This window comes from Biomphalaria glabrata, chromosome 1 (genome assembly GCF_947242115.1).
Source record: "Biomphalaria glabrata chromosome 1, xgBioGlab47.1, whole genome shotgun sequence".
NCBI lineage: Eukaryota > Metazoa > Mollusca > Gastropoda > Planorbidae > Biomphalaria > Biomphalaria glabrata.
Window position 1 is genome coordinate 8,610,230 of NC_074711.1, and position 18,999 is coordinate 8,629,228.

The 18,999-nt window shown below is 34.1% G+C and overlaps 1 protein-coding gene and 1 non-coding gene across 2 annotated transcripts; both read right to left on the reverse strand.

The window, feature by feature from the left end:
* Positions 1–599: 599 nt before the first annotated feature.
* Positions 600–18,790, reverse strand: LOC129924287 (ankyrin repeat domain-containing protein 50-like). Its single transcript, XM_056018533.1, has 6 exons — positions 18,720–18,790; positions 17,071–18,086; positions 11,695–11,773; positions 9,955–11,027; positions 2,405–2,483; positions 600–1,659 (listed from the first exon to the last, which is right to left on the reverse strand). Exons 1-6 carry the CDS (start codon positions 18,788–18,790, stop codon positions 600–602), a joined length of 3,378 nt encoding a protein of 1,125 aa, XP_055874508.1.
* Trnaq-cug (transfer RNA glutamine (anticodon CUG)) lies at positions 5,371–5,442 on the reverse strand. The gene has a single exon. It is a non-coding gene; the product is annotated as a tRNA-Gln (tRNA).
* Positions 18,791–18,999: the final 209 nt, after the last annotated feature.

Genomic DNA, 18,999 nt, shown 5'->3' on the forward strand with positions numbered 1-18,999 from the left:
TACATTAAGCAATGGTTGTGTGTTGGAGTTGGTAATAACTCTTTATCTCCGAAATAGATCTCATTCACCAATCGTAAACAAACAACATTTAGCCACGTGATTCTCTATATCGTCTATGCAAATTATGTAATCCATTAAGGCTGTAACGTGATCCGTATTTTTCATGGTTTTATCAATATTATGACGTGGCTAAATGTGTTTATTTACGATTGGTGAATGTGGTCCATTGATTTTCCTCGTTCCGATAGTATTATTTATTCTGCTTTTTGCATTTAAAGATTATAATTCAGTGTTTTATAAATAATCGCTACTTTTTTTTTAGTCTTCTCTTATGAAGGCTTTCTAAATTTAATAATTTGTAAACTTAGTTTTAAGCTAAAGGAAAAATAGATGAAAACAATAAAAGAAAATTATTCATTCAATTCATTAAATATTTTATTGATTACTACATTAGATCATACAGAATATTAAAAAAATCATAATGCATTTCAAAAATACTATACACTAAAATTTGGAATTAAATATATTCAGTAAATAGTTATACATGTAACAAAACATAATTTTAATGCTTACAAAAAAAAACATCAACTAATATTTTATCACATATTTAGTAGTTCAAGTATTTCACTATCTGAACACAAACATTCAGCGGTATTTCCATCCTCGTCTCTCAGATCCACATCTGCATTGTAAGATAATAAACTCTCCACGGCTTCTATGAAACCATTTTGAGCTGCTATCATCAATGCAGTCGTTCCACTCTTGTGGATTGGCTTTCTATAGTTCACGTCCGCGCCGTTTTCCAGCAAAATATTAACTGTGTCACAACAGTAGGACTCTATAGCCAAAATTAGGGCGCTCTTTCCGTCAAAGCCACTGACCTTGTTGACATCAGCGCCCTCCTGAATTAAAGTTGAGACAACTAAAGGCTTATTGAACTGAGCAGCCAACATGAGAGCTGTATAGTCCCATTGGTCTGTGATGTCTATGGCTGCTTTATATTTCAGAAGCTGTCTTACGATGTAGACATTGCCTGCAATAGCTGCGTGCATCAGGGGAGTCATCCCATACCTACTGTCCACGCTGTTGACATCAGCGCCTTTCTTAATAAGGTGAGTAATCACAGCATCCCTGTTGGAAGAGGCAGCAAGTGACAAGGGCAGGTAACCGTTTGCACATTTCTGGTTAACTGATGCCCCATGGTCAATCAAAAGTTTTATAATTTTTGTTTCAGTTAGGAACTCGGCGTCCCATCTTTCTGAGCCAATGACAAGGCTGGGGTGAAATCCTCCCTTCAGCGCCACATGAAGCACGTTGTCTTGTGAAGGCTTAGTGGGAGTTTTGGCACTCGCTTCACATTCCAGCAACAGCTCAACAGTTTGGTAAGAATTAGACAGAACAGCAGCCTTGAGTGGTGTGAAGTCTTCAATGGACGCCTCGTTGACGTCAGCTCCATTACGTAGCAGCAGACACACGATACGGCTATCGCCTGCCAGGCAAGCCTTAATGAATGCCTGCTTCATGATCTTTTTGCCATAGTATGTTGTCCTGCGTATCTGTGTACCAATAATGTTGGCCACAGTCACGTGATCTCCTCTTTCAATTGCTGCATTTATATTCTCCATGGTATATTTCATTTGGTCCTTCAAACACTTGTCGCTGCAGAAAAGAAAACAACACATAAAGTCTTTCAATTAATTACTTTTATTTTATTAGTAAATGTATAAACCTATTCATATAATACATTTTGGCAGAGAAACAAAATTGTTGATCCAAAAATTTAATTTACATATGTGTCAATTTAAATATTCTTAAATCAAATAAGTACTGAAGCGACTATGGGTAAAACTTGTAAAGTACTATGGAGCAACTCATAGAGGACTATGAATCAACACATAGAGCAAGAAGATTTCCCTTTCAGGCCTAGCGACAAATGGGGCAGATGATGTAATGGTAATTTGTTTCTGTGGTTTGTAGTTAACAAGGTTTTTATGTGGTCAGCACAACGACCAACCGCCATTACTTTTCGGCAGCTAATGTCAGGTACCCATTTAAGGTGGGTGCACTCAGAGGCGCCCTAAAAATCCCGAAATAAAAAATCCTAGTATTTACCAGGATTCGAACTCGAGTCCCCAGGTTTGCGAATAATAATTTCAATGAAATTATATTTTTAATTTTTTATTTACTTAAATGCAACTAAAATATGAAAATGTCTATTAATTAAAGAATCAAATTGCTACTGTTATTTTATTAACAACAGTAGTGTGAGAGAATCAGACGATTATTTGGAATTGATAGAGGGATAATTAAGTGTGAAAAACGCTTAGACTTTAACTTTTTCTTTTATTGTATTAGTTTCCTGACTATATTTTATGATTATATGAGAAAAATATGATTAACTTACTTGTCCGAAGCAGAAAATTCTCTTTTCAAGGCTCTAGATTTGTGCAGTGTTGAGTTTAAGCTTTTCTCCATGATATTATCTGCAAAATTAAGAATAAAAATATATTTTAATTAAATTTGAATTTAGATTTCTTACACACTTGCAAACATAAAACAAAATGAATAAATAACATTAACATCGATTATAAAAATAATCGCAGAGGAAAAAAATTTTTTTAAACAATTTCATCTTGGTATAACTTGAATAGTATATTAATCTTGGAATAATCATCTTAAAAGTAATAGCAGGGAGTTTTACATTTAGCAATATTGATAATAGTTTTCAATATTATAATAATATAATAATTTTCTTAGGAAAGTTTGTAATTTATAAGATAATATTATAAGGGGGCGATGTGAGTGAGCGGCAATGCGCTTGTATTTCGAACTGGCGTTCCAGGTTCGAATATTAATGCGGACTAGGATTTTTAATTTCGGGATCTTTGGGCGCCTCTAAGTCCACCCAGCTAGAATGAGTACCTAACATTAGATGGAGAAATGTAAAGGCTAACCACATGATACCCTCGTTAATCGTGGGCCACAGAAACAGATGACCTTTACATTATCTCCCCACAGATTGTAAAGTCTGAATGGGGTAACTATTATACTATATATTTATCTTTTACTGATAGAACACCGTAACTACAACAAACTTTTAAAAATTTGTCTTTTATTTTTGGTCAACACTTAGCAAGGTGACACATCTGCCAGCTAGCTTCTAATTATTAATTTTACAATATAACTAAAGTCATGAAATTTAACTATTGAAAAATAAAAAAAAATGTATATATTTTTAAAATTTTACTTACCAGTGTGAATTTTGATGTTTAAAACTCGGAGATCGTTTCTTAAGCGAGAAATAATTTCCTAATTACTAAAAGTCACAAAAACAATCCAGTACGAATAACATGCGCTGCAAGTCAGAGTAACGAATTGAAGTGTGTTAAAGTCTACACCCGTTTATATAACAACTTTGGTTGTCTACGTCATACCCTGTATTTTTTTGCGCCTTTTAATCACACTGACCACACTGACCAATCCTAATGCTCTATAGAGATAAGACAACAAAAGACAAAGTGTCAAAAGCGACGACTTATGTCATTGCCGCGGTCACAACTCAGGGAACAAAAGATCGCCGCGGTCACAACTCAGGGAACAAAAGATCGCCGCGATCACCACTCGAGGAACAAAAGATCGCCGCAGTTACTGAAGTCCTGTGAGGTCCAGTGCACAATACCTACACTTCAGATACACGGGAAGATTTGTTTATGCAGCTATCAAAATAAACTGACTCTCCAACCCTGGACAATAGAAGGAGCGGCATATAAAAATAAACTACTTGTACAACGTTATACTACAGAACAAAAGCTTATCAGTGAAAAGTTGACATTTGTTTGTGCAGCTATTTAAATAGAGTGGAGTTATCAAACGCGTAGGAAAACAATGAAACAAATTCATAAATTCCACGTCCACAGTGAAAAGTACATAGTTGTGTTTTTTTTTATATTTAAACCAACACAAAACCAAGTAAACAGTTAAACGTCTTTAGGGGTCCGAAAAGAATAAAAAGTTACAAGACTGTCGAACTAGAAAAAAAAATGCAAACCTTATATTAAGAGTAATTGTATCAAAACGTTTGGATCAGTCATTTAATTATTTTGTGATACTTATAGATTTAGACTAACAATTATAAATATGTGAGATTAAATATAATTTTACCTATTGTTTTTGTTTAGCGCAATGTCATGCCTTTTAGCTTTCTCAATGTTTTTATATCCTATCATTAGTTTGGACCAGTTGGGAATAGTAAAGAGGGGGGGGGGGGGAGAGAAAGTGGCAACGGTTATGTAGTTAAATGTAGTTTATAAAGAACAAAATTATGGTACGATTTGAATTTAAACTCTAGGGCTTACGCCTCCTTAAGCCAATACACTAACCACTTTACCAGTTTTAAATGCTTATGAAAAAATAGAATGTTTCTTTTCCTGTTGTCAGTTTCAAACTGTAAAGCAACAATTTAATTCTTTAAACAAAGTATAAAGGGGGACTAATTTAATTTGTACCGACACATTAGTCAATTGCAATATATTTCCTTTGTTCAATACCTTTGTTTTGTTAGGTAAAAGAAATAATTGTGCAAAAATTTCAACTTGAAACAAAATTGTGTGTTGGAGAAAAAACATTTTAAAATTTGTATCAGACAAACAGATAGACAGACAGAGTGAGTTAATTTTTTTTATTCTTTACACATCAGAAAAATATTTATAAAAACTAAATCTTTAAAAAATCCAATGTAATTGTTAGAAAATATTTATCGAACTTGAAATAACATTGACGTGTTTAGATTTGAAACATTTTTAGAATATTTAAAATACCTTGAACACGCTCAACAACCAATTTTATACAGAAGTGAATTTCATTGCTACTGCCTCCATTTTTGTTAATAATGTTGATGATCATTAAGTCTACAAGTCCAAATGTCATCTCTGTCTGTGGTTCCTTTCTGGGAGAATAGGTCACCAACCAGTGGCGTAGCCTCTTTAGGAGCCCATGTATTTGACATTGGCATTGGCGTAATATATAATTTTAATGTAAAAAAAAAAGGTTTCGAGTACTCATTTGGGGGCGCCCCTCTAGTGGGGGCCTAGGGTGATTTTCAAATTCTCCCCCCCCCACCATAGCTACGCAAATGGATCTAAAAGTCAGATAAAGTAAAGCTTATCTGTTTCTTTGGCTGAGGGTTAAACGTCGTGTCATATAGCCAGCACAACGAACTTTATTTTCCTTAACAAAAGATTTCAAAATCCCAGCCATCAACCGAGATCCTTATATAATACAGACGTGACTTCAAAAAAGATGATTACGTCCTACTCGTGATGCTTGATCCCTGGGTCACCTACCGCTTTACCACACTAAAAAAAAAGATTTAGGTTCCACCGAGATTTGAACTCGGATCGCTGGATTCAGAGTCCAGAGTGCTAACCATTACACCATGGAATCGGTGCACATACGGCGTGGAAGATCAGCAAAATCTATAACATTGTCTAATTCTGTGATGACTACAAGAGTGTTTGTGAAAGAATTTGATTATCAAATGATTGTTGATCAATTCACTACCTTCCAGACTTGATTGAAATTTCAGGAGATTTCTTTCTTCGTTGAGCGTTTGAAGAAAACTTTGAATAACATCAATGACTTAAATTCTGTCAAGTCATTGTTTTTTTTCCTGGATGACACAGGCAACTTATTCCATAATAGCACTAGGGAAGAAGGAGCATTTGTACCAATTTGTTCTAGCATATGGAACAAGGAGTGTGCCTTTATCTTTGTGTCTTTCAGAGTATTTTATTAGATTTTGTTTTTGTATTTGAAGATTATGGTTTAGTGTTTTATATATATTGCTTCTTTACTTTTCAGTCTTCTCTCCTGAAGGTTTTCTAAATTTAGTGTTTTTACTAAAGGTGTTACTCTAGCTACATTTAATATTCGTTTGTTATGAATCTCGCTGCTCTATTTTGTGTCTCTTTCAGTTTCTTGATGTTTTTTTTTTTGTTGGGGGGGGGGGGGTAGTTGTCGGGTCTCAAACATAGGATACATACATACAATTCTATTATTGGTCTAACCAAAGTTGAATAACATTTTAGTTTTATGTTCTTATTTGATTTGTAGAAATTTCTTTTATATAAAGTTCCTTAGAGAATTATTTTTTTTTATTAACGAACTGCAAATCAAACCACGTTACTTTCTTCAACCAATCTCGGGTACCCATTAGAGTTGGGTGGACCCTTCACTGAGATTTAAACCTGGGATCAGATCATCAGGACACGATTTAGAGTTGATAAGACCCTAAGCTAAGTTGAGATTTGTAATCATCATAAATTTATTCCTTTGCTTTTTGTTTCTTCAAACAATATTTGGGAGGCCACCAGACAAGTGTTGTGCGTGTGTGTGTGTGTGTGGGGGGGCTTTGCTACAGCTTATGTTGGTAATAGGTAAATTCAGCACTGTCCTCGACCACTCAGTTCGGAATTCAAGGGCATTACCATTAGGCCACCACGCCACCCCCCCTCCCGTTGTGTAAATAATAATTATTATTATTATTGAAAACTTTTAACTACTTGACATTAGTGTAGCTCTGGCACAGTCTAGATTTGTTAAACAAAGACTAAATTCATTGTCAACTGAAAACAAAATGTCAATGGTTATAATGGGCAGGTCCAAAGCAGTACAGCATTCTGACATTTCATAGAAGCTTCTATAAATATGGTTAGTATCAGGGCTTTAAATGTGTTGTGTTAGTTGTCAGACTCCTCTGCTTAGGTATACCGCAATTTGTTATATTTTAAGTTTAGTCCGCTTTCATAGTTGCTTTATCTATTAGTTGTTTTTTTTAACGTTATGACGTTACGATTCTAATCTATTTAAAAGGGGCTTAGCTGGGAATTTTCCATCGTTTGGGGGCCCTAGGGGCTTAACATCTTTTGGGGCCCCTGCATTTTGCGTAAAATTTAATTTTAATGTTAAAGTGGGGGCCTGGGAAGATTTTCAAATTCTCCTCCTCCTCCCCCCTCCCTAGCTACGCCATTGCCACCAACAAGCTTCCTTCAGGCGTGTCGGTTCTGGGCGTGTCTCTCCAACTGTCCCTACGTCCCAGCTGCTTAGCGTCTTCTTCCAAATCGAGACACCCCACCATGCATGAATGGGCCCCAAGGCGTAGTTAGGTGGGGTGGCGGTCTGAATTTGAAAATCTACCCTGGCCCTCATTGGAGGGGACCCCATATGAGGAGTCGGTCCGAAATTTTTCAACATTAATTTTTTTTTTAATGCCATGTTATGTTGCTATTCATTTTTTTTTTTTTGTAAAATACTGGCCATGTTGCATGTATTCCACACATTAGAATTATACATTTATAAAGCACATTATCGTATGTCATGATATTGAATGTCAAATGTATGGCCCTTAAAGAGGCAGAGCCCCCCGCCTCCCGCCCCCCACATCCCCGCTTCCCCAATTTCCTTCCTACGCCATTGACTGGGTCGTCCTCTCAAAATTTAAAAACCAAACACAATTCATTAAGCTCATATTTAAAAGAGTTTCAATCGATAATAAAAATCTAAATAATGTTCTATAAAACAGACTAAAAATGGTTATTTGAAGATATTTTAAAATTTCTCATAGCTTGTTTGTTTTTTGTTTGTAAAATGTCTAACATGTTTCGGATGTTCCTTCAGAGTTGTATTATTATAGCTTTTATATACGCTACTTTCAATCTCATTTGTGGACCAGTGGGTGGAGGGGGTATCTAGGAGTTGGTTTTCCGTGCTGCCTTTAGGCGCTCAGTAAACACATCTCTGCCCGAGTCGGGTGTCGAACCTCAAGCATAGTTCAAGCGCACTTGGCCTCTCGACCACACTTCATACTAATAAAGCGATATTAGAAAATGAAGCAGAAATATAATGAAAGCTAAATAAAAAAAAAAGACTAAGAAAATGAAACAAAAAATAATTTAAAACAAAAACTATGTCAAATACGCCATATAGAAAGATTACTGTTAAACATATTTTCGAATAGATGGTATTTTGATTTTTAGCGGCCCCCGAAAGGGGAAAAGATGCTATTAGTTTTGTGTGAAATGTCTGTCCATCTGTGCGTCTGTTTGTCCGTCCCGTTTAGATCTCGTAAACTAGAAAAGATATTGAAAATCCGACATCACTATATTTTAGACCATTCAAAGATATGATGCAACGGCTACTTTTTTTTTCTGAAAGCGAAAAATCTAATTTTTAAAATCAGTTATGCAAGCAGTTTTTTAAAGATAAAAAGCTAATTAGTATGCATTATAAGTTAGACCTAATTTAAAACGAATAGCAATCTTGTAAATGTCATTTTCGATTAAGAGAGAGATTGTATTATCCGATCATAATTAGATCAGTTATGCCAGGGGAGGTGCGGTGGCTGAGAGGTAAAGCGCTTGGCTTCCGAACCGGGGGTCCCGGGTTCCAATCCTGGTGAAGACTGGGATTTTCGACTTTGGAATCCTTGTGCTCCTCTGAGTCCATCCAGCTCTAATGGGTACCTGACATTAGTTGGGGAAAAGTAAAGGCGGTTGATCGTTGTACTGGCTACATGACACCATCGTTAACCGTAGGACACAAAAACAGATGAACATCATCTGCCCTATAGACCACAAGGTCTGTAAGGAGAACTAGTTAGGCCAGGTTCACATCTAACTTTACATTCACATTCACCTATCCCTTGATCTGCTGGACCGTTGGGGCCCGACACAAGATCTGTTAACTTTCTTTCTCCATTGTTATCCCTCATTTGTCTTTGATATAATTTCATTCGGATGTTCTTTCTGAAAATATTGAAGCCTGCCTGGGTGGACCACTTCGGGGGCCGATTTTAAGTTTGTGTTTCCACACAAACTGTCTTTTGTAACCTTGTTTTTTTCTGTGACCCTCATTTTTCATAGCTTCTCACAACGTGAAATAATTTGTGGTACCACTACTTAAAGTGTGTAGTATTTATAAAGTAAATGATATAAAATGTGTCTCCAGATATTATAGGGGGAAAAATTCACTACATTAAACTAAGTTTCTAAAATAATTGTTCAACTAAATGTGTTTTTCAAACACTTATCTTTATTTCAATATACCACCCCCATTGGCTTAATTAAAAACAAAATTCTGATAATAAAAGATATAATTAATAATTTTGGTAAATAGCTATAATTTAGAGTCCCAATCTCTTGTATTTAATTATAATACAACAGAAGTCTACACAGATTCGTCTTTTTTCCCTATTAAAGTGTGTGTCCGTGTGTGTGGTGAGCTATGCTAGTTTGAAATTTTATATGATTAACTTCCGAGTTGGACTTTAGTGTGGGAAACTACACACAGGTTAAGTGTACACTTTTTTTAAACTCCAACTTTCTTTTTTATTGGACCTTGTCATTATTTTCTTTTAGTTCTTCTACTTTGTACTTTAATTTTACTTTTCATTTCTGTTTATTTTTTTTTTATGTTTATTAATTTAAAAGCAACTTATGTGATTAGAGTAAGTGGTAATCATTTATTAAATTAATGATTGGGTTACCTTTCTTCGATCTTGGGAAATATATACGTTTGATAGAAAAAAAACTTTGTGTCTACAATAGCTTCATTTGAAAGTAGATGAGGTCCTAAAGCAATACCAAGTTTGATGACCTGAAGATCGTCACAAAATGGTCCCGCTCAGTCCCCACCCGAGCCAATCAGGTAATTTAATACCCAAGAGGAATTAGCATTATTAGCTCAAGATTTTAAATAAATTTTAAAAAATTTAAATTTGCAAACAAATATTTTATTAAAATAATAAGTATTTACAATTTTACAAACAGAAATGAATTAATTTTTAATTAGTTTAAAATGCATCAAAATAAAACGTGTATGCCATTATCTGGCTGTTAATTTAACCAGTGCTTACTTATACACGTCACTCACTATACATTTTTTCACAACAACACCTACAACATTTTTTTACGAGAGACATATTCATCATTTCAACAATCTCAGTATTTAAACTTAAACACACCGCTGTATGTCCATCTTCGTCTCTCAAATCAATATCTGCATTGTAGTAGAGTAAAGTGTCCACGGCATCTTTAAAACCATTATGGGCCGCTATCATCAAGGCGGTTGTGCCGCGCTTGTTGAAAGGTTTGCTGAAGTTTACGTCTGCGCCATTTTCAAGTAGAATATTAATTGTGTCGCAACAATTAGATTCTGTAGCCAAAATTAGGGCGCTCTTCCCGTCAAAGCCACTAACCATATTTACATCAGCGCCTTCTTGAATCAAGGCTGAGACAACTAAAGGCTTTTTCAACTGGGCAGCCAACATGAGAGCCGAATAGTCCCCATAGTCCAGAATGTCAATCGTTGCGTTATATTTCAGAAGCTGTCTTACAATGTAGACATTGCCTGCAATAGCTGCGTGCATCAAGGCAGTCATCCCATACCTACTGTCCACGCCGTTGACATCAGCGCCTTTCTTAATGAGGTGAGTGATGACTGCATCCCTGTTGGAAGAGGCAGCGAGTGACAAGGGAGGGTAACCGTCTTTACATTTCTGGTTCACTGACGCTCCATTGTCAATTAAAAGTTTGATTATTTTGGTGTCAATGAAGAAGCTAGGGTCCCATTTTTCTGAACCTATATTGTTGCTATCGTAAAATCCTCTCTTTAGCGCCATATTCAGTACGCTGTCTTTTTTTGGTTTTGTTTGAGTTTTGACCTTAGCTCTACATTCGAGCAAGAATTCAACCGTGTCGTAAGAGTTAGACAGGACTGCAGCCATGAGAGGCGTCATGCCCTTTCTGGACTCATTGACGTCAGCTCCTTTACGGAGCAGAAATCGGACGATGTTTATGTCACCTGCCTCACAAGCTTTCATGAAAACCTTCTGGATAATTTTTCTGCAACTGCAAGTTATCACGTGAATCTGAGTATAAATGATTTTGGCGAAGGCCACATGATCTCTACTTTCAATGGCTGAGAATAGACTTTTCTGCACACTCTTTGCGTTCTTACGATATTTTTTTTCACTGGAAAGAAAAATTTAATTTTAAAATTAAATTTAACAGGTTTTGATATAATGTTATAAAATTTTAGTGTTAATATTTATTTTAAATTTTATAATTATAAAAGTTGAGATTAAATCATTGTTTTTTATTGAGCTCTTTGTAAGATAATGTGCCAACGTTGTTTAGATATATAGACGTTTGGTAGATATACTATTTCAGCTTTTTATGAGTATAGCTTATGATGAGTATAGCTAATGTTTCTAAAAAAGTTTTGAGCATACATGACTAAACTAACACAATAGAAGAAAACACATATTTTTAGAGATTTGTTAATTAAAACAAAAATTAGTGTTTTTTTTAATTCGTTTGACTTTAAAAAAAACGGTGCGTTGCACCAACATGAAAAGTAGTTTTTTTGTAGCTAACTCAATTTAGGCTTTAACAAAAGTAATAAGTTTTATAAAATATAATTAGAAAAATGTTGACATGTCTGACATATTTATTGGTAAAGTTTCTAATAAAGAATTATTTGATATAGATAAAAGAGCCTTAGAGAGAGCGAAAACAAATGATGCTTGGTCTCTAATCCCATTATTGAAATTGGATATTTGTATCAATAGACAATGTTACACATTATTTTTATGTTTTCCCATTTTAAGACTGAACTTTCATAAGAAACCAAACTTACTTGTCTGAAGCATCCAACTCTCTTTTCATGGCTTTGGACTTGGACGGTGTTGAGCAATCACTTTTCTCCATGATATTATCTGCCAAAGATAAATAATTGTACACTACAATACTACATAAAAGACTTTTTTTTCTAAATATTTAATATATATGTAGTTGTTTTGTGTGTGTGTGTGTGTTTTACATTTCTATATATACTGTGTGATAATTTATTTTTAAGTCTATGCCTAATTTATTTTGATATTTTGTAGATCCCTAAGGCTCAAACTAGAACTTAAAAAAAACGATTTGATAAAATTACAGCAACAAAACAGACATATTTTTTTACTTTCTAATGAACGAAAAAATTAGAACTATTCATTTAATTGGTGTAAATTTTTTATCATTTTATAAATACATTATTAAAACTAAAATTTAAGAAAATAAAACAGACTTATAATGTAAGTTTATAAATCTAGGTCCGAATTTACGAATCGTGGGGCCCAATTTTATGTTAGGCCCCTGTTCTTATTTTGTGTACACTATCAACTTTTAGTTAGATCATTATACAAACATTTTGTTATACAACATGCGTAGGATGCAGCTCAATCACAATAGTTGTCTTCATTAAAGTTCTATCAATCGTACGACAGGCCTAATCTAAAGATTTTCCCCCTTTAAGTCCTACACCATTTAAAGCCAGTGACAAGAGCCATGACTGATAGTGATAGGCCTACTCTCTACAGTCTAATGAACATTGTAAATATAAGATCTGAACAAAGACTTGTAGGAGTGAATGGAAAAAAATGCTCATTAAGTTGTTTATCTTACATAAAAAAAAGTGTATATCGTGACTATTGGACAATAAGTAGAAGATAGAAATATTTTAATGATATTTAGATATATTTTTGTCACTTAAATAAAAATACAAAGCTGTTTAACAAAAAAAAATATTATTCTACTTACAAGTTTATTTATTTAATAAGGAAAATCCTAATTATCACCAATCAAGAAAACGTCTAAATTAACAATAAATTACGGCAACTGAACATTACAAGCGCAAGGAAAACTGACGATGTGAAAGTCCAGAAGTCTGTCTCGTTTTATATTGAAGAGCCCTTTGTCTACGTCACACCCTGAATTAAATCACCCTGACCAAACTGACCAATCCTCATGTCATAGAGCGGTAAAATAAGACAACAAAAGCCTAAGTGACCGATTCAACGTCATCGCCGCGGTCACAACTCGAAGAACAAAAGATTGGCGGCGGTCATTGAAATCCTTTCCCCTCAAACTCGCAATACCTGCCCCCCCCCCAAAAAAAAAATGGGTAGATTTGTTTATGTAGTTATCTAAATAAACCGCATTGATCAAACGCAGAAGTCTCGAACCGCGGACATTAAAAGTTGTGACATAAAAACAATATTTCTACCATGTCATGGTACACAACAATGGGCTCATCAAGTAGACATTTGTTTGTTCAGCTATTAAAATAGAGTGGGTTTATCAAACAAATACGAAAACAAAGAAACGAAATCATGGAAGCCACGCACCCACCGTGTCAAGTACATAGGTTTTTTTTTCCTTTACATAACCAAATATTTTAAATTAAAATTTCTAATGTACATTTTAAAAATGATATTACTGGCCAAAATAAATTATCACCATTACAAAATTTGAAGGTTATAAGTCTTTGGTGTCTTTGATAGCTTACGTTTTATTTTATTATACCAATGGAATCAATAAAGTTTACAATTACAAATTTAACTAATAAGAAAATACATTTGTATCTCAACTACGTCAAGCTGATAAAGACTAACTTAAGGATTTCTACGTATTATTCCTAAAATAAAGATTAATATTTTAACGTTCTTCCTTTGAAAAGTAATTTTCATTTTTTTTTTCAAACTCTTTTTCTTATTTAAATGGCGACATTCAGTATTTCAAATGATTTTGTCAGTCCCCCTGCCCTCCCACAGTTTGGTAAAAAAAAATAGTATCGACCAATGATTTTTGGAGACCCCCGAAAGGGGAGTCGACGCTTTTTGTGTGTGTGTGTGGTCTGTCCGTCCGTCCATCCCGTTTAGATCTCATTAACTAGAAAAGATCCGACATCATGATATTTAGACCATTCAAAGCTCTAATGCAAAGGCTAAATATTTCTTTTCTGAAAGCAAAAAATTTTTTTTTTTTTAAAAATAAACAATGCAAGTAGTTTTTTTCATAAAAAATACACCCATTTTACAACTATTCACTATTAATATGGGATATGTATTACTTGAGGCTTTAAATAAGAGATTGAACCATTACAGAACAATTAGATTAATTAGATAATTATTATATGACATATGTAAGGCCAGGTTTACATCTAACTTCTACTTCACTTTCACCTATCCTTTTGTCTTCTGGACATTCGGGGCACCACACAAGATCTGTCATCCTTTTTTTTTCTCCATTCTTATTTGTCATTTGCCTTTAAAGAATTTCATTCTGATATTCTTTCTGAAAATATTGAAACCTGTCTTTTAATCTTCCTAGAACCGATTTTGAGTTTGTGTTTCCACAGTCTTTGTAACCTTTTTTTTATCTAAATGGCGACTTTCAGTATTTCAAATGATTTTGTCAGTCCCCTTTCCCTCCCACAATTAGGTAAAAAAAAAAGCGTGCAGTCTCACAGTGTCTGTCTGTATGTGTGCTAAAAAAGTTTGTTCAAGCTATACCTCCCACACCCCATCTCGCATAAGTTGAAATTGTGCACAATTATTTCTTCTACTAGACAACTCAAGATTCAATGTAAAAAAAAAGTTACTTAATTTAATATTGATAGTTACTTATTTAGTATGGCATCGAACAAAGGAAAAAAATATACTTGATTAATGTGGTGATATAAGTTGTTGCTGTTTTGTGTAGTGCATACATGTCACCATACAAATAGATAATTTTTGGCTTCCCAGACCTGTCCAGACGGAGATCAGCAAGTCTGGGGCAATCAAACAGAATTTGAGGCACGGATTCCTCTTTTTCCTCGCAGTCACCGTAGTCGAAATTTGTCCAAAGCCGTGAAAAATATAAGCCAACAAGACAGTGTATTGTCCTGCACTGTGCTATAATTGATTGCTCAGGCTTGGACAGCCTCCATTACAGGGAAGTGTGGTCAGGGTGCCTCATGCGCTCCGCAATTAAAGACATATGTTGAAAACGTTATGAAACCTAGTTAAAACGCCAGAATTTTAAAAGAGAAAGATCGGAAAAGATTTGGGAGAAAAAAAAACAAAGAAAGTAGAAATGTAGAATTACTGTTAGGAAATAAATAAAAATGTACTTTGTGTCACAAGTGTCACAGGGCTAAATAACTCTACACTCTTGTGAGTGAACCACTAATCTATAGGATTTTATTAAAATATTTATTTTATTTCTAGTTCCTTATTCTGCTAATGCCCTTGTATCTCAACCAGCTGACTAGTCCGTATGTCCTCCAGATAACATTGCGCTCAATGGACTAGTAAGTTTTTTGGCAGTGCACTGAGCAGAGGTTTGGAACTCACTCCCCATTGATCTCAGACAGACAACATACGAAACTACATTAAAAAAAAATGTAAGACCTTTCTGTTTCAAACTTTTTTAGATTAGTTTGTCATTTTAACTCTCGTGTTTATGTTTGTTATGTTATCACAGCGCCTTGTGCCTGCGTTTTGTTTGTTAACAGTGCTCTATAAATTACATTATTATTCATATTCTGTACACCAAAATCATAATATTCTTGCACTTTATGGATTTACCTCTTAATTTGCACAACATGACTTTCGCATTTTACACACTTACATTGAGAGTTCTAGTTGAGTGTTTGTGTGTGTGTGACTGCTAACAGTTAGCATTGTAGCTTCTTTCAAGGTTTTTACTAATGGACTGTGTTATAAAATATGCTGGCAGTTTTCATTTAATTTTGCAAGTTTTATAGTATCTAATTTCTATATCTATTCCATCAAAATTACTGTTTTGTTAAGTTGAATTTTAAATTTAAATTAAAATTTAAGTCTGAGCTATAGTATCATTAGATTTTTTAAATTATAGATAAAATTTGTACAAAAAAACTTCGTTGCCGGTTTCGACCATCCTAAAACGTTCGATACAAATTTACTTTTTTTTAGCAAAATTATTTCTTTAAAAACAAATCTGCATATTTGCAGCCAATATGTATCGTTAATTAAATAGTTATTTCCCTATTTAATATCAAAGAAAACTTATTATTAAATTACTACTAGTTAATTACTTAATTAGCTTTATGTTTTTTATTCGTCTTCTGTTAGGGACAATGAACAATTGTTCAAAGTTTCAACTTGAACCGAAAATGACATGTGGAATCTGTAACTTGAAAAAAATGTGTAATCGACAGATAGTCGGAGTGAGTATATATAAGCTTTGTCAAAAGTAGAAAAGAAAAGTCTACAAAATATCATTATAATTTATTTTTTTTTGTACAAAGTGTGTAATGAGGGAGGGTTAATGGTAATAGGCAATCTTTGAAGACTAATTTGAGATTAAGATGAAAATGTCGATGACGACACTTTACTCGCAAATAACAACAAAATTTTTTGTAACCATAAAACCACTTTTTTAATATTATTTTATATATATATATATTTTGTTTTACTTTTATTTTATTTTTTTTTTTGCATTCTCGTTGTGTTTAACGACTTAGAATTGTGTAGCAACTTAAAAAAAATAGGCTGCAAGTTGGTCATTAAATTATTGTCCATATTTCTTTAAAAATGTTTTTGGTTTTTAGAAATGCATTGATCTACTTTTAGAATACCTGCCTCTATGTTTTAAAACTGTTAAAAAGATGGCTCAAACAATTCCTATGTTGTACAAAAACAATACTTATAATGCAGACTATAAAAATTGGAAAAGGTCTTGAAATTTTGATCACTTCAATCTCGTGAGCTTTCCCTCCACATCAAGCCTGACCCAGGTAATAAGTACCGGCTATAAATTTTATCTAATTCTCTAAATCAAATGGCCTTTACATCATCTGCCCTATAGACCAAACGATCTGAAAGGGGAACTTCAATAAATTGTATGCGTTGCATTAATAGTTCAATGTGGAAAGAAAAAAAAAAGATAAAAGCTTGCAAAAAAAAAAAAAGAAATTATTAAGTTTCTCAAAATTATTTTATTCATTAATACATTAGCAAAAATACAAAAAACAATGACATAGAAATAAAACATAGGAAATTGTGTTATAATGCATCTTAGAATATGTTTGTACCATCATGTGTCTGTTAGTGTTTGTTATACATGTAAAAAAAAACAATATAATACTAACAATATATACAACATCAAATTATCTATTGTGACATGTTTATCATTTCAACAATCTCATCATCTGAACACAAACACACAGCTGTCTTTCCATCCTCGTCTCTCAGGTCAACATCTGCATTGTAATATAATAAACTCTCCACAGCTTCTTTGAAACCATTTTTGGCGGCTATCATCAATGCAGTCGTGCCACGCTTGTGGATAGGCTTTCTGTAGTTCACGTCTGCGCCGATTTCCAGTAGAATATTAATTGTGTCACAACAATTACACTCTGTAGCCAAAATTAAGGCGCTCTTCCCATCAAACCCACTGACTTTGTTGACATCAGCGCCCTCTTCAATTAATGCTAAGACAACTAAATACTTTTTGAACTGAGCAGCCAACATGACAGCCGTATAGTCCCATTTGTCTGTAATGTCCAAATCTGCGTTATACTTCAGCAGCTGTCTCACGATGTAGACATTGCCTGCAATAGCTGCGTACATCAAGGGAGTCATCCCATACTTACTGTCCACGCCGTTGACATCAGCGCCTTTCTTAATGAGGTGAGTGATGACTGCATCCCTGTTGGAAGAGGCAGCAAGTGACAAGGGCAGGTAACCATCTGCACATTTCTGGTTAACTAAAGCTCCGTTGTCAATTAAAAGTTTGATTATTTTGGTGTCAATAAAAAATTTAGGGTCCCATTTTTCTGAGCCTAAGACATTGCTATGGCGAAATCCTCTCTTCAGTGCCATATGTAGTACACTGTCTTGTGTAGGTTTTATTTGAGTTTTGACTGTAGCCCTACATTCAAGTAAGAATTCAACAGTATCGAAAGAGTTAGACAGAACAGCAGCCATGAGAGGCGTGATGTCATCGCTGGACGCCTCGTTGACGTCAGCTCCTTTACGGAGCAGAAATCGGACGATGTTTATGTCGCCTGCATGACAAGCTTTCATGAAAACCTTCTGAATAATCTTTCTGCCACTGCACGTTGTCACGTGGATCTGTGTCTCAATGATTTTGGCGAAGGCTACGTGATCTCTACTTTCAATGGCTGAGACTAGACTCTGCTTCACAATCTTTAAGTTATCCTGATATCTCTTTTCACTGGAGGAGAAACAAAGCGCATAAATGTATTAAAATTTAAATAGACATTGATATAATAGTACAAAGGGTTATAATAAATAGTTATACATACTACACATCTAAAGGCGGTAATTGGATATAGACATTTAAATTTAAGCAGTAAATCTTTATCTAGTATAAAGTGCTTCTATAAGATAGTATTTCTTTCAACTAAACATGCTTTTAAAACCCATATGCCACAGATCTAGATGCTCGAGTGCAAATCAAGACTTGTGAGTGAGTTGTTTGTGTTAGGGGAGAGCAGCCCTAAATAATGAGCACCGCCTTCCGCCCCCCCCCCCCCAACTGTTACATAGAAGATGTGGACTATAACCTCCGTGAATGTGAATAACATAAACATGACAGTTGCAATATAGAAAAGCAAGACAGACAGACAGATAGATAGATAGATAGATAGATAGATAGATAGATAGATAGATAGATAGATAGATAGATAGATAGATAGATAGATAGATAGATAGATAGATAGATAGATACATAGATACATAGATACATACATAGATACATAGATAGATAGATACATAGAAATTGCAGCTTCAAAGCTTATATTCTTCTCTTTTTTAAGACTGGGTTTCGATTAGAAAAGTGACTTACTTATCTGAAGCATCAAACTCTCTTTTCATGGCTTTAGATTTGGGTGGTGTTGAGCAAATACTTTTCTCCATGATATTATCTGTGAAAAAAATTATTATTATAATAATTTATTAATTAATAATAAAAATACGTGTACACTCTACTACATCAAAACACTTTAAAATTGCATAAAAATAATAACATAAATTTCATAAATAATTTATATAAATTCTACGCCTTTTTCGAATGATTTTTTTTATCTCTAATGGTAACACACAAATACACCTTTGTGAAATCATCA